Genomic DNA, 25,522 nt, shown 5'->3' on the forward strand with positions numbered 1-25,522 from the left:
ATGGTTAAGGAGAAGATTCTTTCATGTGGAGCTCCTCATTGCCATATCTGTCCTTTGCTGGAGCTCTGCAGATGTATTTCACATTAATGACCATCTGAAAYGTGTCGGAGTTTTGCTTTTCTATAGCAAGTAGGAAAAGATTTGATMATTTTTCTTGGATCAAATCCATTAGTACATTTCCTTCAACTGCTCTTCCAAATGAGGAAGRATAATGTTTAATTTCAGGTAAAAACTATTTTAAGTAGAACAGGTTCCCCAGTTCGTGAAATAGTTTTTGTTAAACGTATTTTTAGTAAAAATATTTCTGACATGACTGAATTGCTGGTCTGTTATTAAAATGTGGTATTTTGGAAACAGTGGCATTCCCACATGATCTTTGTCATAGGCTCTGTGTTTGTAACCAGTGGCTGCTTCTATAAATGGTGCACTCAGCACAGGAGGGTGAGTTCACACACCCCTTTCTGTACAGGCACACTGGCCTGTGAACTATAAATGGAAYAAAAGGATGAACTTCAATGGGCACTTGCTATTTTGCAAGATAAATAAGTGTTGATGAGTTAGAACCTTGTTGATTTGTCTGAAGTAGTTTAAATAAAGCCTGTATGACATATGCTTTTCTTGGTATTTTTAGAAGTCCAGCTCCRGTGAGACCTGAACCTACACCAACAACTGTCCCTGCAGAAAAGCAGGAAGTTAAAGCTCCCCGTGTGAGGAAGTTGACAAGGCAGTACAGTTTGTGAGTAACACACAGCACTATCTTTGTGCTTTTGCCTGCTACAGCTGAAAATGAAAGGGGATGCTAATTATTGCTCTGGCAATGCCTTCTGAAAGGCATGAGTGCAATTACATGATAATGATCTTACACCGATACCATTCCTTTCATCACTGAGAATCTTCAAGCTTTTAATACAAAACGAATTTGCCTTTCCTATGCAGTTGCTAACTCTTTGAATTGCCGTCCACCTTTTCCTGAGCTTATGGGTTAGGAATTAAAACCTCTTTACCACAAGAAATGTCAAAGACCTGGTGTGAGCTGGAGCAAGCTGCTCTGTGGGGTTCATTAAACCCCATTTGCAAAATGAGGAAAACAGTCTTTAGTTGTGGGGGCATCAAGCTGTGCTSTGAGCCATTCCCTCTCAGAAAGTATGCCCTCCTTCTCTGTGATTTGTCGCATGAAGAAATTGCTGAGCCTGCTACAGCTATTTCTCTTAGCCAGCAAAGCTAATTCTCTTAGGCCTGGCAAGAGTGATCTGTGCCTACAGGGCTTTGSCATCCCATTTACACGTAATTCATTTCACTTGAAAGTCTCTAGAGATGTGAGGTACTGAAAGTGTTGATTTGTCCTCCCATGGAAAGACAGACAAGGCCATCAGAAACTAGTGAGGAGGGAAGGGATAATATTGTCATAAACCTATTAGTACAAGAGCACTAATGTCATAATGAAGAAAAAATAYGTATGGTTTCCATGGGAAATGGCAACTGTCAGTCCCTCCAGGAGTTTAACAGTCTTATGTCAGTAAATATATATCAATATTAGGAAAACTTTCCCATCTCTACAAAGGATTCTAATAAATACCAATATGTACTTATKTTCTGTTTCACTGTTTAAGAACATTGTCTTTTTGACAATCTGTATCACCAAAATTGAAAAACTATTTAGGAGAAGAACTAGAAATGAGTCAAATTGAAGCTAGGAGGAAAATGAGCTGTTAGCCAAATTGGTATTTRTCCAAGAGGCCAAGACTGGCATGTGGAAACACACGATCGCTTTTTGATTGATGAGATTTTCAGGAACAATTTTGAGCTTGTGAATTTTCAGTTGTCCAGTATTAGGTATGAGGAACAGCAGACAAACACATCTAACCATGGGTGTCACCTATGCTGTGGCCATGTRTAGGGCCAAAGACTCCCTAGTTAAAAATTCAGGCTGCAATTTATTTTTGCTTGTTTTGTAAACCCAGATGCTATTCAATTTAAATAATCTCGKATCTGGAATGCAAATATAGGAAATGCAAAGAAATAGTGAAGGATTGCTGTGAAATTGATACACTGAAGGCCAATTCTCAGTCTTACAGCTAATGTGCTGATAGCTTGATGGCTGTAAATCAACCTTAATCCTTATTTTTCCACTTCCTTGTATGCACCGGAGCAGTTTTACCCAGCAAGGATGGGGAGGGTGCCAGTGTATTCCTGCTGAGAGTGGGGAGCAAGARCTGAGAAAATGTCAGTGACATGTTTCTGAAAGAGAGATTAACTAGGTCAACAGCCCAGCTCTGGGCTTGTTACATTAATAAAATGTCTATTCAACGGGTCCAAAAGATTTCACTTTTTTTTTTCCTGCATAAAGCAGGAAAAAAAGCATGTACTGTGCATGCTGTGGTGCTGAATTCTATGCTTACCCAGAAGAAATAGAAAATGAAGTTTGGAAAAGATAACATTAATCACCAAAACTTTATGTCATAATCAAAAAACATTGCCARGCAACCCACCACAAGGTTGTGTAACCTGTATGTCATGTAGTTTTGAAGATTTTTGTGTTGCCCAGGCATGCTGCCTTCAAGTGGCTCTAAATCAAGTACAGTTCCGTTCTGGAAGTATCTGTCAAGCTGGCATGGCAGGCTTCTGTGCACTGTGAGTACCTAATTGGTAGTTAAAATGGTGCTGCTTTATGAGCAGAAGTAATGTTTCTCATTATTTTTTGCCGTGCATAAACTGTCAAGCTGTAGTCTTTCCTTTTCACACATCATTCCCAGTAATAAGGCTTCCATAGGCCAAATTATGGCTTTGTTTACCTCCATCCAATTGCAATTAACGATTGGAAACATCCTGACTCAGGGCTGACTGATCCCAGTGATTTGTAGTCAGTGGGGTTCTGCAAAAGGAAATGAAGGTATAGCATTCTTAACTGGCTTTCATTTAGTAGTGACAGTAGGTGAGATGGAAAGAGTTCAGCTTGACGGCCKAAAGCCCAGGGGAAGCGTGCAACCTCATCTTAAATAAAATGTTTCCTCTGTAAATGGAATAAATGGGACAGGGAAAAGATACCCTCACAAGAATGTTTCTAAAGAAATCCTTTTTGGAGTCAATCAAATTCCTTTAAAAATGGTTTGGAAACTGCACAGACTAGCTGCATAATGGGTGTCAAATCTACCGTTGTCTGAAGCCAATGAAGCAGTCAGATCCATGGATGGATGTCACCAGATCTGTTCTTATCAACGCTGCCAGCCTCCACAGAAAAGAATAAACTTTAAAGTGGAGTAATACCTAGTCAGTTCATTTATGCAAATATCCATGATCCATAGAAACACTCCTTGCACATAACAGCCATAAGATTTCCATTTCCACATGAGAGGTACCTAGCCGRTCCATTTCTGAGGAATCTTTAAAGCTTGAAAAAAAAATCTAATTTACTTGAAAAGGTGGCTGCATTGCAGAAGGAAGAGTAAATGAAGCTTCACTTGAARGCACTACAGCAGACATACAGGTTACCAGCGCCTTCTCTGACACAAGTGCAGACAAAAGTCCGGTGRCACTTTCTAATGAGAAAATCCGTCTGCTTTTCTCAACTGCAGTGATGAAGATGACCTTCCTCCAGCACTGGCAGCAGCAGCAGCAGCATCAACACCTGTGTCTTCAGCATCACCTGGGTCGCAGAAAACGTGTACGCCMCAAACATCGGAAGGACAAACACAGGTTTCACCAGGTGGCAAGGTAACACACAGAGATGTGAACTTTTGTCACTTGGGAGAGGGTTCAGGAAGGGCAGGAGGGAGCTGTGAATAACAGGTTTTCTCTAGATGGAGTAATTCTACATTTAAGAGTAGTTTTTTAATGCAGTTGTAGTAATATGTTTAACTTCTTGTGTAAGGAAATAATTAGAGCCTGCTCCAAGACCCAACTAAAATCCATAACAGTTTTTCATCAGCATTAGGGGGCAGTGCATCAGTGGATTAATTACTTTGATTTTAAAGTTGCCTAATTTTGATGTCAATCTTTCCTGAGTTGCCATACCTAAAAAAACATGGTGTGAAAATTTAAATCCATTTGGCATTCTGTGCTTTAAGGAATTAAAAAAAAAACACAACAAAAATAACCAACAAAAATACAGAAATTAAATGTTTTGGGGTTTTTTTTTCCAATGTTGGGTTTCTTTTTTGCCTTTAGAGTTCCACAGATGCTGGAAGTACATTTGCTTTGGAGCCAGGTGACCTCCTGATGGATTTCACAGAGGCCACACCAATGGTAAATGGTTTTAGTTTGTAACCAGGAAAATGTAAAGGTTTTCAATAATCTGTCTGCAGCTAAAATGAATGGGACACTATACAGCGTGTTAGATAGTGCATGGGAATAAAGTAAGGTTCCTTGATATTCAGTGATCCTGAGCCTCCATCAAACTCAGCTCAGAATAYCTGAAAATAAGTCCACATCAACAAGTGTTATGGCTGGTCTTCTGAATGCATTTCTTTGTTGTTGGATAACTATTTATCTCTCCTGTTTGGATATATTTACACATTGCTGCACTGGTTTCACTAGCTTCTTTGTCCCTGTAACACAGATTCCTAATGTGATCATAGTTTTGCTTTTGGGAGTTGTCTGAAAAGTCACTTCTTTTCCCCACAATTTTGTTCAGACCTTACCTAATAGCCAATCCAAAGATGTGTACTTGCACTTTCATGTTTCATTAGCAGGGTGCTCACTTTAAACAAAATTGTCTTTAATGTGTTGATTATTAACTTCTTTTTTTGGAGGTACATGAATTATATTTTTGCTTAAAAGCCAAGGAGAGATTCTGGTCCCGCTGAAGTCAAAATGCCTCTTGACTTCAGTGATCCCAACGCTTTCATCTCAGATTCTCAGCAGATTTCTCAAATAATCATAACACAGTCTTTAACTTCCTCCTAGTCACCCTGCATTGCAAATAACTCTAATGCCAGATAGCTCCTCTGCTGTCTTCTATAAACCACAGTTAAAGCATATAAAAAGCATGAAAAGGACAGCACTACATTTTGGGCATAAACTGTTTTGTATTAAGGTAATTCTGTCCTGGACATTGCTTTCGCTACWTGGTTACGTCCTACTTTACAGTATTGGAAAGGTGCTGTGGGGTTGTGCCTTTTGCTTCAGAGACAGTATTGTACTTGTCTGTAAATAACTGCTTGTGCCCTTTTACTGCTGGATGAGACCTGAAGGGCTTGACAAGACACAGGCAGACTGAAACCAAAACCAMCAGAAAGGAGGTTGTGGTGAGGTAGGTATCGGTTTCTTCCCAAGTCAGAAGAGACAGGATAAGAAAAAACATCCTCAAATTGCTCTCTAAATCTAATATTAGTAACAATTTGTTCACTGAGAGGTTAATAAAGCATTGGCATAGGCTGCCCAGGGAAGTGTTTGAGTCGACAGCCCTGGAGGTTATTAAATAACTTGTGGGTGTTGAGGGACATGGTTTAAGGGGGGATTTAGCTGTGCAGGGTTGGTGGTAGGATTTGATTATCTGAAGGGTCTTTTCCTAYAGAAGTGATTCCACGATTCTGTCTAGGTTAGATTGTCCTCTATAGAAGTGGCAYGTTTGAGGCTAAATTTTAGTTATTTATTGGAGTTTACAAATAGATTTTTCCTTTTAAAAACATACCATATCTTACTGCGTTAATCAGATTTCTAAAAAATTAGTTGTAGGGAGACTTTAGTAACTGACCTGCTAACACAGGTTTGTTTTTTGTTTTCATTTAACAGAAGTCAGCATTACACACTTTTTCCTTTTCCAGCTGAGTATGCAGGCTTTTTGCCCTAAATATTTTACCAAATCATGCTTTCCCTTTCCCTACCCCACCTTCGCCTGACATAATTTATCACTCTGTATGTTCCTAAACTAACCTTCCATTGACTTTCTTGGTTTTAATATTTTGGAGAGCAGGTACTACCCAGCATCAATCAACCCTTTTTGTTTTGTTTAACATCTATAAAGGTCAGCTTGTTCTCTACAGAGCAGGTATTGTTTACAGACCTTTCTCTGCAGTTTCACTGACTACAGGCTGCTCTCAGTTGAGGTTTGAATGAAAAGTTTACTCTTCAGGGAGAGAGGCTCCAAGGAAAAGCAAGCTAAGGGCAAATGYATAACTTTGAGACTGTCTGATTATTTAATAGTTTTGTTGTGATAGCATGTGCTGTCTGTTATTTGAGGGTCAAGGTCATGGCCACCTTAGCATTGTGTTGCTGTCAAGTCTGTGGTGGAGTGCTCGTTTGCATGCTGTGACCTGGCCCTTGGGAATTTGTTTGTTAATTGCACCCATTTGTTTCACATTCAGTGRCAGGTACAGTATCTAAAGGGGTTATTCATGTTGTCTTATTTGGGGTATTTGYCTGAGGTGGCATAGATGGAAGTTCATGTTCCTTTGTAGTCAGGAGTTTCCTGCAGAGGGTCATTCAAACAGCTGTCTTGTCTTTGTTGTCTGGTCTAGAAAGTCTAAGGCACCTAAACTGGTCATCCAAAATTAGGTTTTATCATTTATTTCAGTCGTGATACATGCTGCCAAACTTCCCCAGTTCACTGRAGAGCTGTTAATTTGAAGCAGCTTCAGACATCCTCCTTCTTTTCTGTGGCCTTACTGGTAGAGGGTGATTAATAGTCACTGACTCTGCTGCGTGATCTCCGTTGTTCAGTGTCTAACCACTGATGCTTCCTGATGACCTTGGGCTTGATCCAGGTTTTGCCGCTGTTGCCAGCAAAACAGTGGAAGATACCAAATACAGGGGAGAACATGCTGAGAATTACACTTACAACTGGAGCTCAGAAAACCAAAATAACTTATAAAAATGTAAGAATTACTGAATGGAGTGGATTAATAGAAATCATCAAGGCTGCCACGCAGAGATGAGAGCAGTCAAATTTGTCTACTCGGTCAGCCTGGAGGAGCTGTTGTGATATATACAAGAACCAGCTGAGCTCTAATGGTCACTTAGTCATCAATACTTGGACTGCCAGTAACAGCAGGGCAATTATGAGGCAGACTGATTTCAGGAAATCATTTTGCAGGAGAAATAATGTGCATTTACTAATGCAGATTGCCTAGAGGGAAAGGTATCCTTTTGTTCTCTGCAGTCCTCAAACCCTGTGGTTTATSCACACTTCTATTCATTTTTCAATTAGATCCAGCAATTAATTGACTACAAAATATTACTTGTTGTCCTTAAAATCATTATAACCTGAGCAGAAGAACATTTTATTTTTTTTTTTACCACTCTATTGTGACTTTTAGCACTGTATGCTTTTAGCTTGTATGTAAACAAGATTCAATCCCTCCTCCTTTTGTGTTTCAGAAAAAGAAAATGGATTAAAAAAAAAAAATAACCAGCAGCATATTTGAAGAATTATCACATTAGGAGCATCCTTAATGAGGTATAATAGAGTAAGTTTAGTCAGTGTAGTAGGCCCTTTCTGCCACCAGCCTCTCTCTCCTCCTGCACTCCCTCCTTTTGTTYCTAGCTTTTATGGAACTGAAATCAAAGCCTGAGCTTCAAGCTATTCTGTTGCAGCTTATAATCAGTATGATTTCTGGCATGTGTATGAACACAGAGTTTTCTTGTTTAGGTACAGAAAGCTCAGTCTTATGACCCTGAATGAATGTARCAGCTGCTACAGCACTCTGGCAAATACCTTCTCAACCAAGAGAGAAAGGCGGTGTGCCCGAACTTCAGTTTGACCCTTATGCACAACATGGAGCTATTCCTAAATTTAGACTAAGGTTTCTGATGGGCTAAGACTAAGTCATGATCACATCTGAAGAGATATCAGAGAGCAGTAATTTACAGCTGGCTATGTACTTTCAWACTATAGGTTATCTCACCATCAAGTGAGTAATTTTCTAGAGCTTCACCTGCCATCTATTGGCAGAAAATAGAAAGAAGAAAATTATTTGCCTATTCAAAGTCTGAGATATAACATTTARAAGATATAAATTACCAGTATGACAGTTTAAGATGAAAAATAATTGCTATCTGTGTAATACAAGRTATTTTTATTTAGGATGAGTTGGAAACAACTATTTCTRTTTTAGTGRTAGCATTACTAGGGTATGCAGTTGYRTTYGTTCAAAGCGATCTCACTGAGTCTGAAAAAGTTCAGAATTTGATGCATTAGCATCTGCCATTTTGGAAATAAAGTGAAGTCAACCAGGTCACAAGTGAGTCAGCTCAGGGGGAAAATTTGAGAAGTTTTTGTATCTTGATGGAGGTGATAAAACATCCTTGCAAACTCTAAGTAAATAGGAAATAATGAGCAAGAGGCAGTRAATAGAGTAAAATCCTTTCATTCCACTCCCCTTTATTACCTGTTATATTAATAAAGAGTTCATTTGATTTTTAGTTGCTAGATTTTCATTACAATTTTGCAAGGTTGCAGCAAGCCAAATAACAGAGTGGGAAATTAGCTCAGTATTTCTTACCTTCATTTTGAAGAACTTTTCACTTTCTGTGCAAAGCAAATTTTCAGTGGAAGACAGGCAAATATATCAAATAATACCCMCATAACCACTCCTTTTGGCACTGAATTCGAAAGAAAAGTGTCTACAATGTAATTCAAGACTGATATTTGATAAGAACATTAACATGTATCTACTATCTAACTGGCTGAAAGTATAGATCAAGTATCTCTGCATGCCCCCGAGGTCTTTGAAACAGCTCAGTCAGAGACAAATTTATAAATGCTTTACTTATGGTGAACTACATACTGGAGAAAAATAGGACTCATGAAGACTGGGTGATGTATTTCAGAATTAGAAGCTTTCCACTTTTACATCTTCATAACAAGAAGAAAACTTCCTAGTGTAAGATGAATTGGATACAATAATTATGCAATGGATTAAAAGGGGAACATTAAAAAAAAAAAAAAAAGCTGTTTTCCAATCCAGCTTCTGAATTAACAGTATTTGCACACTCAAACTTGCTTGCAACGGCCAATAATGAGCAAAAGAATTTGCAAAAAGAAGCAGTTTGCCTGTTACACACAGAAATCAGTAAAAGCAGCAAACAGGATGTCAAATGCACATTTATTCCCTGTTTCAAGTTCATGTCCTTTAACTCCATATTAAACTAAAAAAAAGCAAAGAACAGAAATTGCTAAAGCAAACAACTTMAATACAAAAAAAAAACTTACGGTAATAGGCAATAAATCTAGTTCCATGTGAACTCAAGGAATACTCTAAATTTACTCATATTGCAAAGGACTATTCTGCTGCAAGAAAAGGGCATCAGCTGTATGGGAACACATTGTAAAGGGGTGCACTGTAAGTCTCAGTCAAACCAAGCACAAGACATTTGACAGGGGATTTGCAGAAATTGCTCAGGGGTCTGTGCAGCATAAAGCTTCTAGGAGCACACAGCTTGAATCAAGCAAATGCAGGTTACCTGAGCATCATTTAGGTTGAGATTTAGAACATTTTAAAACAAGCATAGCCTTTGGGCAACCAGATTAATGGGTGAATACATAAAGCATTATAAACAGGACTTGTGACTAATGTAGCTCTGAAAAGTACAGGGTTTTATTGCTGGATGCCAGTTTCATAAGCAGTCTGTTGAATTACTAACATGTGAGATAACTGAGTGTCAGACTGAGAGACAGGCCCTTGAATCTTAGTTTAAAATTCACTAAAATGCCTAAAACTCTTTGACTGCTGCTTAGCTATTTACAGATTTTCTCCCATACATCCATTACAGAAGTAGTCAGTGAAGAAACTAAATGAGAGAATGCTAAAAGATGAACTGTAAGCTTMCACATTTACTTTTAATTTTTCCTCTGTTTTAAGTGATTTAGATTCATTGGCTCAATATATTTTTCCCCATTATCTGCATGCTGAGCAAAACAACTTGATGCACTCTAGATATATAGAAGATGATTCAACACTTCTCTATTTCTTTAAGAGATTGGAAGTGAATTCTCAAAAAAAAAAAAAAAGATCCACAAAGTGAAATCAATTGCTGACTTTGCACCTGTGGACCCTGTGATAAATTGGATATGATGTGTATTTGAGCAAGAAAAGCTACCAAAAACAGGGTGAAGTGAAAAGAAGTTCAGGCATGTATCRTCTAATGCAGTGCTTTTAAATAATCAATGGCTAACATTTTATAAAACTTGAGATGAAGAGAAGGTGCAGTATCGGAAGATTGGATCAAGAGGGCGTGAACATTTCCTGGAGAGGCGGTAAATTCTGCCATGTGCAATTTTTTTTTTATCACCTTTTGTGCTTTTTAAGATGCTGTCCTAACCACCCTCTGGTGTTCCAAGTGCCTGCTTCATGTTAGTAGAAGTTATAAGGTGTGCAAATGCCTATCAGTAAATCTGGTTTCTAGAATCTGGTAAATCTGGTTTTAAATCTGCTAGCAGAGCTGGTCCTGGAACTCACGATTTTGGCTGGACTCCATGGCAGGCCTGAGCAGATGGGATCTCATTTGAGAAGATATTTACACCAGGAGACTGAAGGTTCTTCTAGCACCTGTGTGTCTGCAGAGAGACAGAATCAGAGAAATGCTCAGTAGCTGTGAGATTGTTGCACAGTGATGGGATGTTTGCTGTGCCTGTGCGATGGGTGCTTCGGTGACCAGGTTGATTTCCAGACTTGTCTGTGAAGCTGGAGGGCTGAGGCTGTGGTGTCACAGCTGCACACGTAGCTCTTTGTGTAGCTGGGTGMTGGGTGGTTTAATCTGTGCCACATCCTCAATGGGGAGCACCAACCCTACAAACAAAATTACTTAGATTTAGGTCAAATCAGCTACAAAACCCTTGKTTTCACAGATGGCTCTCCTGAGGACTGGGGGAGTGATAAAGTACATTTGCAAGCAGTGTAGTTTCTGGAGTAGCACTCCAAAAGGAAGTACTGTGGTTGYTGAAATCACCTTAAAGTTGGATCAGTTTATGGGAGGGGATCTGGGRTGTGCTTGACTGCAATGACAGGGACTTGAAGCCAGCTGCCAGGCAAGGTCCCAGGGACTCTGCTGCCTGGTGATGAAGAGCAGCTGCCAAACACCACAGACAGAGCAGTGCAAGACTGTGTGCTTCTCTTTATGTGCCATTAGTGCACTAATCATTTTCATCCAGAGCTTTTCTCAATGCCTCTGAAGCAATAATAATTGCCACCACCTCAGTAGTGTTTAGTAAGGTCAGAAAACTTGAGGTCACAAACATTACTGATGCTTAAAAAAAAAAAAAAAAGAAGAAGAAGAATGCTACCTGCAATCCCTTTCTCTCACTTCCTCATTTAAAAAAAAAAGTGATCATTCCATGGCAGTAGCAGCTTTCTCTTTTGCTTGAAATCAACATCAGAGTAAGTGAAAGGAATCAAGTAAATGCAAGCAAACATTTTAAACCAGCTGAMATCTACCTCTTACAGCAAGCAGAGAAGGCAAATCTTAAGTAAATCTTTTAYAACCTGTGTATTGTTGTAAATCAGGTCTGCTATGTTCAATCACACTTTTGTTCAGTAGCTTTTTTATTTCAGATTATTGCTTTACTTTTCAAGTGAGTGTGTTTCATGTTCTGAGCAGCAGTAAGCAGTTGTAACATTTGCCTAAGAAGAATAAAAGTGAACAATAAATAATGTTTTTCAGACACAGAGCATAAAGCAGTTTTTTGTGCTGGCTGAGTCTCCTTTTCCACTCTACAGTAATTGGTGTGATGATAGAAAAATGCTCAGTTTCTGTGCAAAGAGTGAAACCAGGTATATCTTTTGACATTTGCTCTCAATGAGACAAATAMAGTGATGAAGCTATTATGCCACGAAGTTTCTTGATAAAGGCATGTTGATCACCTTTCTTCTGGCCCAAGAAGTACATTATTCCTTTTGTCTCAGCAACTGTGAAKCTCCTAATCTCTCTTCCTCACTCTGATTAGAGACAATTGCATTTAGACTCCAGTGAGTAACTATTGTGTGTTTGTTTTCTTTCCATCCATCAAATGGATTGATATATATGTAATKGTAATTCACATCTTTCCAGTGTGATAGCAAGAGTGATGCTAACAGCTTGGCTSTTGTGTGGAATTTCAATTGAATGTCTCCAAGCTTCAGCAGAAAATGGGAACATCTACTTTCTGAACTRTTTTTTGACTGGCTTGGTGACTCAATTTTTAAAAACAGAAAAAAACCATCAAGTAAGGTTTCTTTTTATTTGCCATGCAACTGATTAATCAGAACTGATAGGAAATATTTTTCTTCTTTGATCAAAGTAAAATCTGGTTGTCTACATTTTCCTCCCCAAAGCCTGYATTTTGGAATGTATCCTGAACTGAGYRTCAGAGAGTAGTGAGAAGGATAGAYAGAAAGATCAGGCCAATTTGAAAGAAAATAGTGGTTCATTTTTAAGTAATGTTTGGTTATTAATTTCAATGAACTCGTGTTTCCAGCCAGAATGTCATTTCTGAATTAGACACTCAAAACTGCTCTGACAAAGTGCTGATTGAAACATTCTAATTTTTTTTTTTAAGTATAGAGAAAATTGAGTCCATTTCTTCCATAACACACCTAGTTTGAACAAATAGGCATTTTCTGATGAAAATTCCTAAGCAGTAGCAGTCCTTTTTGATGAACCACAAGTGATACCTAAGTGACCAGAGATTTTCTCTTCTGGYCCATCTCCCAATCTGCCCTCTGCTTTTTGCTGTTATTCACAACAGTGGGTAAATTCTCTACTGAAGCATAATATATATTTAATTTTCTGTAGTCTGTCTACTAGAAAGTAAAACCAAAACAGACACAGTCATTGACTGTGAGATTTGCATCCAGACAGGTCTTTTGCTTTGACTTCATGCARAACCTAGTACAAGTCTCATAACTCAGAGGAATGGCAAAAGTAGAATAACCAGTAAGTTGAACTGATAAAATTGAAGTTTGCATAAACCTCAGCATGTCTTTTGTAATTCCACAGYTCTGTGCCTTGTCCCAGACATTGTATATCATGGAATAAAACTGTCATTTAATTGTGGAAGAAAGAAAGCGGGAGTTCCCTAATTCTAGCCCATTAGCTATCATTGTGACTGAATTGCAAACCAAAGAACTCAGTASGAAGGCTCCTCTTTTTTCATTATCCCATACATCACCCTATGAAAAACAAAGTGCTGAGCTGTTTTGAGCTGAGGAAGAAAAATTCTACAGAGGTAGATACAATCATTTTAAGCCTGATTAATAGAAAGCAGTTCTTGCATACTTCTCGGAATTATTCCTTGGCATTTTTCCACTGAACCATCACTATGGAAGAACTTTGGATTTATGGCTCACCTTATGGTATGGCATTCTGTTCATTTTCAGCAAACCAAGAGCRAATGCCCCTACTCACTGGGAGACACAGCTGGTGAGGTCAGGAAAGTGAACCTCTGCAAAACTCCTTTAGCAAGTTAATGTGATTTACTGGTCCTTTGCCAAGGTTGACTAGAGTCTTGCAAACACTCCAGTGTTGTGGAATGTCACCTGGCCTCTTCTGGCGGAGTGCCAGATATTGCCAGGATAGATTTTGATGAAGAAGCTGTCCTTGCCACCTGGCACGGACACCAAGCCATGTGCACGTGCCCTGCTTGGAGCCCTGTTGGCACTGCTGGAGATGGGAAATCATGTGCCAAGMACAGTGGGCTTCTGACCACCTGAATTTGTGCACAATTTGGCACTCATGCTGCATCCGAGCACACTGTCAAAATTTATAACCATGAAGCTCAAATACTCACATGCAGATAGAATCTGTGTGTTTGCATCAGTGGCTGAGCTGCTTAGACTTCAGACAAAGCCTGTTCTCATCAAAATATGTGTGGTCAGCAGAGTCACACAGTTTGTGTGTGCCTCTAAAGCAATTTTGGCCTTCAGGTCTCTCCTGTCTTGCWGGTAGTGTTTTGGAGAAAGGATTGAAGAAACTTTCTCTTTGCTTCCTCACCAAGAGCAGGGTTGGTGAGGCAGTGTGGATAAAGGCTTTTCTTTACATCTGTAGGRTGGTTGAAGTTGGGTATATTCCTGCACCAAGAACAGTTAGAGAGCACACTCAAAAAGCAGCTGGCACAGGATTGCAATAGAAACCCCAAAACCAAACCAAAAACCAAAACCTAATAAGAAATCAGARCAGCACCCTGCTCTTACCCTCCCCCAAGAAAAGAGATTATCTTGGGGCTTAGCCTGCAGCTATCCCAGGGTTCTTGGGAAGAAATTTAAAAGTAAACACTGTAAGCCCCACCATTGTTCTGCAGTTGTGAAGTTGGACCAGTTTTTGTTCCTCTTACATTTCAGAAAGACTTCAGGGTTTTTCTGAATTGAAAGAGTTAACTATAATCTTCCCAGGAACCACAAYATCAGCAGAGGTTGCCAGACAACAGTGTTTTGGCCTCATCCATCACCACATGGTGCTGGGAAGGGGTCTTTGAAGCAGTGGTGTTGGAAACGCATCTCACAGGAAATCTTCAGCCCTCAGTTTGGCTTGCCCRTGAGCTCCTGTTGGGATGGGCAGGAAGTCAGTGACTGGGGACTGGGATCTGCCTGTAACATTTTATTCATAGTGTATTTTTCCCCTGAAGAAGTACCCCAAGCAGACCTCGGGGCAGAGAACTGTCATTGTTTGGCCTCTCTCCCATTTCCCTTTTATTTTTCCTGTTGCCTGCAACATTATAATCTTCTCCAATTGCCTTCCCAGAGATGTCTTTAATAATGGATCCTCTGAATCCTGTGCCCARTAACCAAATTACAGGGAAGCAGAAGAGTTCTGCTCAAATGATGGAGCATCCTTCTGGCATTGAGACTGCTGTCATTCCTGGCCCAAGCGGAAGAATTCTGTACTTGTGCTCTTGGTCCAAAGGAGATTTTTCTTTTGTAATTAAGGATGGGCGAGAGTGAGTTATGTGCTAAGAGCCCTAATTGATTTGGATTATCCCTTGGCTGGGACTAATCTCTTTAGCCAGGGGACATACCCAAGTGCAGTGTCTCAGACTGGGAGACTGGCTTTTAGGGTAACATCCTGCAGACACAGAGGCATTTGATGTGTTTCATGGCATTGAATTGGCAAAGTATTACAATGCAGGTGTTTGAATCCGTAAATGTAAATGCCTAATGAGCTCTTGTGTTTGAACACAACTCSATTTAACTTGCAGGCAAGACAGAATCTTTGTGTTAATTTAATGCTTGATGTCTGGCAATATGAATGATTCATAGTCAAGGGTGTGAGGTTATGAATAAATAGGTTTTTATTTATAACATTTATCACAAAAGATTTGCTMGATATGGGATTGGATTTGTTCATGCACGAATCTTAAACCAAGCAAAGAATTGTTCCTTATAGACTTTCAGCTTCTACTCCAGGATCAAATAGTTTTTTATCCACTACATTTAAAAAAGCAATGCTCTGCTTCCTTGATGCATGCTGGAAATGGTGACATATTATGATGGGAAATTATTTCTGTCTTATAGAAGCTTAATTCAGAGTAGTCTTTTCGAGTAGTGAGACAATTGCAGCACAGCACAGCAGTCAGCACTCTTAGGTGTACTTGAGATACAATTCGTGAGAGGTYGCCAAAATTTGTAGACACGTGCGTAGATTAAGGGTGCTGGAGTCCCTGGGAGTGGTCACRTGCTGAAGTTGAAAATACACCCAAGTGTCCTTTTGTGTAGATATATAAATAGTGCACCAGTTTGTAATTTTAACACATTTTCTGCAGCTGCACTGACTTCAATCTACATGTGCTATTCTTTTCCTTTATACTAATGAACTGTATAAACTCCTGGGGATTTTKTCAGAGCTCAATAGCCCAGAAAAATAGGACAGAAAATTAGTGCAAAGTATTTCTTACTGTCCTGATATTCAAGGAGACTGTGATGGGTTGAGTTTTTTGACACTTAAGGACTTTCAGCCAGATTTTGCTCTTACACCAGTAAAGATGGATTACAGTAGAGACAAACTATTTGTTTGTGTTGGACTAAGGTCAAGCAGTGCAGTCAAGCAGTATCCAGTTTGTGCCAATCTATCATAACTTTTCGATAGAGGAAGGTGATCCTGAGGGTTCTAAAAAAGGGCATGYATGTTACGTGGTTATTAATCAGCTTTTGTGAGAATGTTCTTAGGTTCAAAGTCTCCATGTTAATAAGTCATGGTGCACTAACAGTTATTGGATGTTGAGCCATCAATGTCCCTATTTAGAAATATTCATGTGTGGTGAGGGGTGAGTTTTTCATTCTGCTACAAAATGCTTGTACAGTCTGCTTGCTGGCAGAGAAACTGGGAAGTATATGGCTTACCTGGGACACTCTCAGCTGGCAGGAATCACAACACTCATTTCCTCCTCTTCATGTTATCCATCTTTAGTGACTTTCTTCTRTGAAAACATCTGCAGAGATGCCACTTAATTTTGTTGGCTGTGCACGCGGTGTAGGCACCTGCCACYGGATCACCACTGGTAAAGGCCAAGGACAAAAAAAGGAGCTTTGCATTTGCTGTCCCAGCAATGCAACTAATGCAGCAGCTGTTGGAGGGCAGCCATATCCCACAGGTGCACCTGCTTCTTTCTCTTTGCTTCATTTCTGTGGTTTAAACAAAGACCAAGCAAATGCTGCAAGCTTTAGTCTGCATTTTAGCCAACACACCAAGACTGTGACATCATTTTGGCTTGCCCCGTTTTCCTCAGGGGATGGTGACTGGGCTGACAGCCCATTCTGTGGTTATGTTCTGCTTAAGCTTGCTCGCCTTCACAGCACCAAAGAAAGAATACTGAAAATCCTGAAGACTGAGAGCATGGACACTGTCTCGTTTTAATCACATCTGAATTGTTCTTCTTGTGTATTCTTTTGAAGAATGTCTTCTCAGAAATATTCACAAGGCAAAGTTATGTTGTAAAAGTGATCCAGGACATGCATTTTCTTCTAATGTGCTTTAGAAATGCTGGACTGATTTAATAACACTATCATTGTCATCTCTCATGCTTTCCCACTACCTCTGAAATCCTTTTGCTAGCAACTCATAACTACGATCCTTAGAGTGAAAATCTGTAGTACTTGATCCCTAAAGGTAGCATCAAAAAAGATACTAGTGCCAACAAAATTTGTAGGGCTGCCCTTACAAATTGATACAAAATTCAACATGAAGATTCAGGATTATATGCAGGGCATCTTAACTTCTGTGATTTAGGTAGACCTGCTTGCRAATAGTGTGTCACTTATACTGCAGCCACAAACGAGTATGCATAAAGTATCTGTGAAATGCTTAACTGTAGCAAAGCCAAGCTTTAGCAGAGGTTGAACCTTCTATATCACTCCCATGACCTCCCTTGACATCCATTTGGGACACAGAAGTCATTGGAGCACAGTKGAGGAGCCACTTAACCACATCCTGACAACGCCTCTGTGTTAGGAGGGATTGCGCAAAGTCCCTCTAAGAGGGAGGAAAAATACCTGATGGAGAGGAAGGTACAAGCAGCTGGTAAGACATCAAGGAAGCAGTGAATGCTGCCAGGTCACATTCTAGGAGAGGCGGACTCAGCCTGCAGCAAGGTCCGAGGAAGGGCTGGTGTACATCAGTGAGCAGAGGAATCCAGGCAAATCCACCATTTGAGGGGGCCAGTTAAGATCACTTGTCTTAGCAAAGACACTGGGATGAACACAGATTTCAAAGTGGAACCTTTTCAGTTTACCAGAAGAAACTGAGCAGTACCTGTGGGGAAGGGAACCCTGTACCAAAGCACAGCATTCCTGTGGAAACTCACGCCAAATCAGATGAGTCAAAGACTTGGATTCATTTATTTTGGTTCTTGTCCATGAATATTCTTGGAAGTATTTTGTTGAACTCCAGTCTCCATTTGTTTTTTGCAAGATGAGCAAGGAAGACCCAAAGACCAGATGAAACTATGAGGAATRTTTTCCAGTGTTATCTCCAGAGAGAGAGTGACAGTAGGCAAGGGGGTTCTGAACATGTAGTTTTTTCCTCCCTGGCTTACTGGCTTGTGCAGAAACCCATCCTCTTCAGAAACTTCACATTTGGTGCCTCAGGGTGTTTTCAATAGTACATTTCTGCAGAAGTGCCCTCTTTGATGTGTGTGAACAAAATGTGTCTGCTGACACTGACAGCTGGATGTCAATTCAACAACTAGAAAACATCCTGCATCCCATGAAAAGGTGGCCTGTGATGCAATGCATGTGGGATTTGCACCAAGTGTGGTTCATCAGGGCATTTAGTTCACAGAGCTTTTTTCCAAGACTAATTAGCCAAGAATGTTGCTGATCTATGTTTCTGTCCTGTTACGAGTTTGCTGAGCTGAACTATTTTGGTTTGATTTTTGCCCTGTGCATCCTGGCAGTGAKTATGCCTACCTGTGTCATGAGGGTTATGTTGCCACACGAGAAGGACATGAACTGGGGTTGACATAATCCGAGTATTTGATCATTTCAGCCTGGAACTGCTCCCACTCTCAAAAGAATTTKTCCATGTAAGTATTGCATGGTGAAAAATACCAGAAACTCCTTTGGTTTACATTTTCTGCCTCATTATTCATTTCAGCCACTGAAATGGTATGACAGCAGACAAGAAGCTTTACTGGAAAATTGCAGACTCTAGAATCTTCACACTGGTTTAGGAAACCAGGCCTAATGGTTAACTGGTGTTTTTAAAGTCAGGACTGGGAAAGGCTAGTGCAATGTCTCTGGACCTTTCAGCTGATGTCCTTTTCTAATTTGATGAGTGGAAGCAAATCTCTCTGCTGTATAGATATGATGGTATTCAACTTACATCGTGTATTTTGAAATAAAGCACCACAGAATATYCCTCTGGCTGTGTGTGTATCCTAAGGGCCTCATTTATGACATAGCTTTGGGTGTGAGCAGCTCTGCCTCTTCCTGCTGCAACACATGGGAATACTGTGAAGGGTTTGGCCTGAAATCTGTCTTCCATTGATCAGCACACGAAGTGACAGTGCAAACCCACTGAGATCACRCATTTTCTTCATAATACTACAAATGCCGCCAGGCAAGGTGCAGGGRATGGGAGTGAAGCAAAGTGTCAACAGCAAAAAATGTTACTGGACCTTCATGGAAGGAAAGAAAGTTGTGCCAGGGCAGTGAATAGTGTATTCACTATAAATGCAAAGGAACATATCCAAATAAAACCCACTTCTCCCAAAAGTAGTATTTTTTTTTGCCAGAGCAAGGACATTTGTAGTATTCTCTTCTGATAGACATACCAAAATAGCTGATTTTGTATCAGTTACTTGACAAAAGTGCTCCTTCTTTATCTTCCTCCACTTCCATTTGCTTTTATGAGAAAGTTGCAGTTTTCTTCTCCTAACTCATCTAAAAGGTGTTTCAGAAAAATGCAATTGTTTTTACTGAGATTTTAAATTTCATCCAGAAGGTCTCTTTGCACAAATGCAGAGAAAAGGAGAAGGTTCTTGTTTTCTGTCCTTTTTTGTCTTCACCCTTCTTCATTCTTCCTTGCAGTATAAATACCAAGGAAAATGAGTGCTGTTAATTCTTTGGGTTTGGGCAAAGATGCCTCCAAAATATTTTACTCCAATGGACAGCTAATAATGTAAAAAGAATCTTTGAGTTCTAGCAGAAAATTATCCACAGAGGAATACATTTTTGCTTATTTTCCCACAAAATCAAYGTTACTGTTATATCTGACTGGTTTTCAAATTTTTCACCTTGAAGATTACTCAACCATTGTACTTCCCATGAGAAGATGCTGATCCTTTTGTATTTTTTTTTTTATGAGTCAACTGTTCTCTTAAGCTTAGTAAATTCCCATCTTGCCAAGCTAAATAATCCAGACAAGGAGCTGCTTGTCCAAAGCAATTCTGCTGTGGTAATGCACCCTGACCTTTCAAGGGGCATTTCAGGTTATGAAACAAGCCCTCAGCATGTGAGATGCTGCTGGAATGCCAACCTTCTTCACTGCCTTTTCATGCCATGCCCCTGCAACCTGACAGTTACTCACAGGGCCTGCCATAAAGGTTTTTTGTGGCTGTGACTTTGGCTGCAARACTGTTGGCACTCCTGCAGAGAGAGCAAGTGTGCTTGAAATCAAGTGTTATACTTAAAAACCTCTCTGTGCTGTTAAGGAGAGCACAGCTCAAACCTCTTGTTGCCCATGATATTTCTGTAGCCCCTGTKACACCAGTTAGTCCCTTTTGCTCCTGTGGAAGAACCTGACTGTATCAGAACGTGCCCATCTGAGTAGTGCTGCTGCATCTGCCATGACAGGGATTGTGCCCAGCTGTAAATCCAAAGGTGTTACTTGTGTTTCATGCCAAAGCAGACAGCAAACCTCACTCTGGTCTGGAGGCAATCCATGCACTGGCAGCTACTCTGTTTTACTTCTCTGAGCAGCTACAGTTCAGCTTCATGAGATTGGTCTGCACGTGGAACTGCCCACCTCATCTTCCCACTTCCATTTCCYGTGCTGTGTGCCATCCCAGGTAAAGGCTGGAAGCTGCTGAAGGTCTGCAGAGGCTGGAGGAACTGCAGCTTTGCAGTGGGTGGTGGCTCTGCCCTTCCTCCTTTCTCAGTTCCCAGGTGGCATCTTTCAGCTGATGCTGCCACAGCAGGGAGAAGAAGGCGCYCTGGAAAATGTAAGGGTCTGCTTCCGCCATGTGAGTCAGATATTTAAAAGCATGCTATGTCTTCCTCCTAGGGCAGGGAGAGAGGCTGTGTGAGCAAGGCAAAACATTTAGCTTCTGGTCAGGGAGTTGTTTTGCTTTCTGAGCTACTGTGAGAGTTTTGACTTCATACAATAAACCCAACTCCAGTGCAATGGCAAGGAAGAGACTCACCCATGATGCTGCTTTCCTTGTGTGGAGGGGTGGGAATCACAGGGTTTTCTTCCCCCTTCCAGGTGCTGGCAACTGCTACTGCTTGTCATGGTGAACATGCAGGACAATGAGGTCAAAGTACGCAAAGTACATTCCTGGGTGAAAAGGCCTTTCAAATTTTCAAACGAGGTTTCACATAAACCAGTTTTTAAAGTGGTGCTTCCCCCACTGCTATTTCCCCATCCACCATATCCTCTTTCTGARCTATATTCTTGAATATATGGGTTTTTTTCTGCTATTGTATGGATGAGGATGTTGTACCTATATTCTACTCAGAAAAGCCAAGCCATTAATAGTTAAGAGCTTCTTGCCAGTGCTAAAAAGACAACAACAGAGTTGACTCTCTGCCTTGCCTATGGAAGTTGGCAGCAACAATCACATCAAGGCCTGGGCCAAACCAATAATACTTGTGCCTTTTGAGTAACAGTGGCCTGTTCTCAGAGGGAAAAAAATATGAGAGGAAGAAAGAGTAAATCCTAAAGGCTAAGCAGGATGGTTTCTGTTYGCCACTCCTAAACTGGCACAGGTATGTTGTTTTCCCCTCTGTTCCCTAATTTCTCTTTCCACTTTGTTTAAAAGGCTGGTAACTGAGGGGTTTAGAATCCAGAGAGCCTTTCATTTGTCGACATTGTCCTATTCTCAAGGTTAAAAAAGCACAGCTCTGCAAGAGAAGGACTCACACTGATAACTGAGACAGATTAACCATTTCTTGCCGTGTTTTGATACATGGGGTGGCCTCCTGAACATCCACAGGTCACAGTGCTGATTTTGTAAGAGGGTATTCTGCACGGTCATGGGTCAGAGCATGTGATCAGGCTGACTCCTCTTMTGTGCCTCTGCTCCCAAATCTCAGTGGACTCTCGAGTATTATTCTGCATAATTTTTCTTTCCTGCACTCAGTAACTCTTCTTCATTTCCTTAATGAGACTAACCAGCAAAATTGAAGAGATTTTAGCTGTGGGATATCAAACTCAYACTGCACACGAGCAACAAGCTTCCCATCCCTGTTTGTCTTTGGCTCAAAGATTTTTTGTAACTGAGTACACTTGTACTTTGTACTGTAACATCATATTGTAAACCCTTCATAACCTGAGAATGTCAGCCTGGGCCCGTGGGTATTCGCTGTCTCTCCAAAGAGTGAGACTTTGCTACAGCTGTCCAGATCTGGCTCTAGGTAGAACATAMAATAACAAACTTGAGAGGAGCTCTTGTGTCAGTCCAGCTGAGTTAGGTTCCATCAGCAGTACAGCAGCCATACATCTGCTTTGCTAACAGACGTGAATATCTGACTGTAAAAGGACTGTGAAACTTCCTTTAATAAGTTTGCATAGAAAATTGCGATTTGAAATAATTTCTCCTTTGCACAGTTGTTAGTTCATTTACACCTTTGTAATTGGTTTACCAACACCTTCATTCTGTTAAAAAGTTATTTACATGCTTGACTGTGTCTTTGCTGTCCGTACTCCTYATGTGTAAGAATCCTGGCAATTAATGCTGAGCTTAATTCCACGTGTTTGCAGAAGCGAGCTGACAGAGATCTGTTCATTTCCCTTGGTACCCTTATAAGCCAATATGTTTCTGTTATATTTTATTTGCAAAATAAACACTATACATTTACTTAATTATATTTGATGYCATAATTCCAGGTTTTTCTTTGGCCTGCAGGGACTCAGGGCCCTCAGGGTAGCTTTCCTCATTATTAAACAACAGTTGTATAGCTGTAGTTAGTAAATTATGATTGAAGACATGCATAACAAACCAATGCGCAGCGGTTCCTGAAATAAAGTGAAAAACACACCTTTACATTGAMAAATGTGGCTTTGCAAAGGGAAAGCATGAAGTGCAGTTCAGCACTCATACTTTTATTTGCTATTATGTCCTCTCTGAATGAATGAATAATGTCTGGAATTCTAAAAAGGAAAATAATGAGAAACAGCATTCACAATGAAGTGGGACAGAGATCGTGGCTGCTTTTAATGTATTTTTAATTTCAGCTAATGTTTGAAACTACTTTAAGGGCAGAAGTTCCTTCCAGCAGGATCTGGTCACCCCAGTGACTATATCCTCATGGACTAAGCCCTGGGAGCTCTCAGGCTTCTCAACAGATGGATGCATTGGTCTCTTGCCCCTTTGTTCCAGCACTTTTCAAAAAACCTCCAGGGGTCATCCTTTATCCCCACCCCTTCTCTCAACATAGGGACTCATGACTCCCTGCAACAAACAGTTGTCCCTGTGGGTTTTTTTTTAAATATTAATTTCTTTTGATCCTAGCTTGTGTGATTTTTTTGTCTTTGGCAGCAACTGTGTAAGTGAAAATTTGGAAGTCTATAATATTTGAAGYACAAGTTCTTTAGCCGAAGTTCCTGTACTGAAAAATTTTCTCCTCTATTGCATATCTTAAAATGTAGTGCTGGATGAAGGAGTCACATAATTCTGGTGACAGGAATTGGAAGATATATTGTATGCAACCAGCTTTGTATTTGCTCAACAGATTTAATTACATGGTAAAATTAATTTATCAAGTTTTCATATTTATGCTTTGACTATTCATCATCAGGTTTCTGTATGCATTTTTGGAGGGGTCTTTTTTGGGTCTGGTCCAGGCACTGCTGAACTGCTCTGATTTGTTGGATATGTCACTGTAGTTGCAATGCTTTGCTGCTTTTTTTTTTCTTTTGCATTTTTATGCTCTGAAAGTAACATCTTTTTCTTTATCTTTTTTAAAGATAAAGACATTCCCTGCTGATACATCTAATCCTTTTTTCGATCCCTTTACAACAGTACCACAGTTTTCTGTAAGTAGAATATGCAACTAAAAAAACTGTGTTTTAACACAATTCCCACTGATTTTCTAAGTGTCAAAAGTTTATGCACTGAGCAGTCCTCAAAAAAAAAAAAAATCAAGTGGAAATTATAGTACGAAGCAGTTAAATATTCCTATTATACAAAATGTTGCCTGCATTCAGACATTGCTGCTTATTAGACAGAGGACTWAGGGTTAAAGGTCAAGGCTCACCCACCACTAATGAAGTTGGTCCCAAAATCTTGTTCAGTTCAGGACTGTAGAGGACACTTGTGAAGCTTCATGATGCCTTTTCAGGGAGCAGGAAGGGAATGGGAAGGCTTAGTCCTCTGTCTAGCAATTGCATGGCCTCCTGCCTGAAACCTCCTGCTGTGCCATCACAAAGAGGGCCCTGATCTTGGTTGAGTGTACATCTGAATTTTAAAGAGTTATAGTTAGTCTGTGAATGACTATAACAGTATTCTTGGATAAACTCTCATGTTTACTTAATAACTTGAATCCAATATTGAACTTCATTCTTGTTAAATTTTCATAGAAGACGTGACTTGGGGATTTTGGTGAGATAAACTACACACATACAGACTGAAAACAATTATTTGACAATTTAAAAAGTAAATACAGTCTAAATCCTATTTTAGTGGTAGAGGCATTATGTAATAAGTATGAACAAAAAAATTGACAAAATTAATTACTCTATAAGAAACAATCTGCTTATAAACCCTATGTATAATTATTTTCAATTTTTAAGGTACATTTGCAAAATGAAGCATTTCAGACTTTGACCTTAAATWTTACTGGTTGCAGCAATCTATATCTGGCATATAATCTGAGATAAGWAACTTCATTCAGTGCTGGGTCATGTGCAGGTTCTGTCTGATTTAGTGATTTAAAGAAAGAGGCTTTTCTTTCACAATAAACCTGATCATGGGCTTTTATGTAAATGTATTTTTCACCAAATAAGTATTTTAAAGCCAGAATTAGTGGCACARTTAGTTCCCCAAGCCATGTAAGTGGCACAGTTGAGCTCTAATTAAATGCATTTGAAAGTACACAGGAATAGCAAAGCTTCATTAGGTCAGCCAAGTGTAGATAGTACAATTGTGATAAAAGAGAACCCAAAGYTACAGTGCTTGTGTCTTTCACTGTACTCCTTTAAGCAAAAAGATGCACCCCCAAAATAACTTTCTCTCTAGTTAGAATTGATTGTCAGACTATTTTCCTGTCTCTGACAGGATGAAAGCAAAATTTAGGAGAGCTATATAACATATATTTTCATAATTGGGAGGTCAGAACTTTAAAATACAAAMAGAAGGTACACTGATACACTTACCCATGGAAATTTCCATATTGCAGGAAATGTCTATTTCATGGCAAATTCAAATGCTGAATTTTTGTTATGTTCTGTCAGGAGGAAAGAAGCAAAGCAAAATTCAAACTAMTCTTTCTGAAATCCCATCTTTTCCCCATAGATTTCCATTTCCCTGGGCAGGGTGGAGGGCAAAATCCAGATCACAAATWTTTAAAATACCATTGCAATAAAAACCTAATGATGTATGATCCATCACATGATCCTGTACATTCCTTTTAGTGAGTTCTGTACAAATATCTGTGGTGAACAAGCAGCTACCTACAGGACTGCATAGAGATGTGAAAACAATTAGGAGGGTTCGGTGGGCTTTGGTCCTCGTTTCATGGCCCTCTGCCCCAGCYCAAAGGGAGGTGTCTCTCCACAGCAGCATTTCAGTTCATCCTGATGCACAGCTCAGGGCTTGAAGAGAGCTACACCACAGGCAGGAGTTGTAAGGAGAGGGTAGCTAGGACTTGCAGGCAGATTTAACTCTGAATGGTCTTCAGTCACACACAGACCCAGATGGTAATGTTTGTTAATTGTTTTCCCACTTTTTGTTTTCATTTTT

General features: G+C 39.9%; 1 protein-coding gene across 1 annotated transcript in view; it reads left to right on the forward strand.

The window, feature by feature from the left end:
• Positions 1-25,522, forward strand: part of EPB41L4B (erythrocyte membrane protein band 4.1 like 4B) — a 168,621-nt gene that overhangs the window by 134,656 nt on the left and 8,443 nt on the right. Inside the window, exons 20-23 of the mRNA XM_057379242.1 lie at positions 632-736; positions 3,573-3,711; positions 4,165-4,242; positions 23,530-23,598. Coding sequence (XP_057235225.1) covers positions 632-736; positions 3,573-3,711; positions 4,165-4,242; positions 23,530-23,598 — 391 coding nt within the window. The remainder of the gene's footprint in view (positions 1-631; positions 737-3,572; positions 3,712-4,164; positions 4,243-23,529; positions 23,599-25,522) is intronic.

The sequence above is a fragment of the Malurus melanocephalus genome, unplaced genomic scaffold (genome assembly GCF_030028575.1).
Source record: "Malurus melanocephalus ecotype Western Australia unplaced genomic scaffold, MMel_1.1 scaffold_395, whole genome shotgun sequence".
NCBI lineage: Eukaryota > Metazoa > Chordata > Aves > Passeriformes > Maluridae > Malurus > Malurus melanocephalus.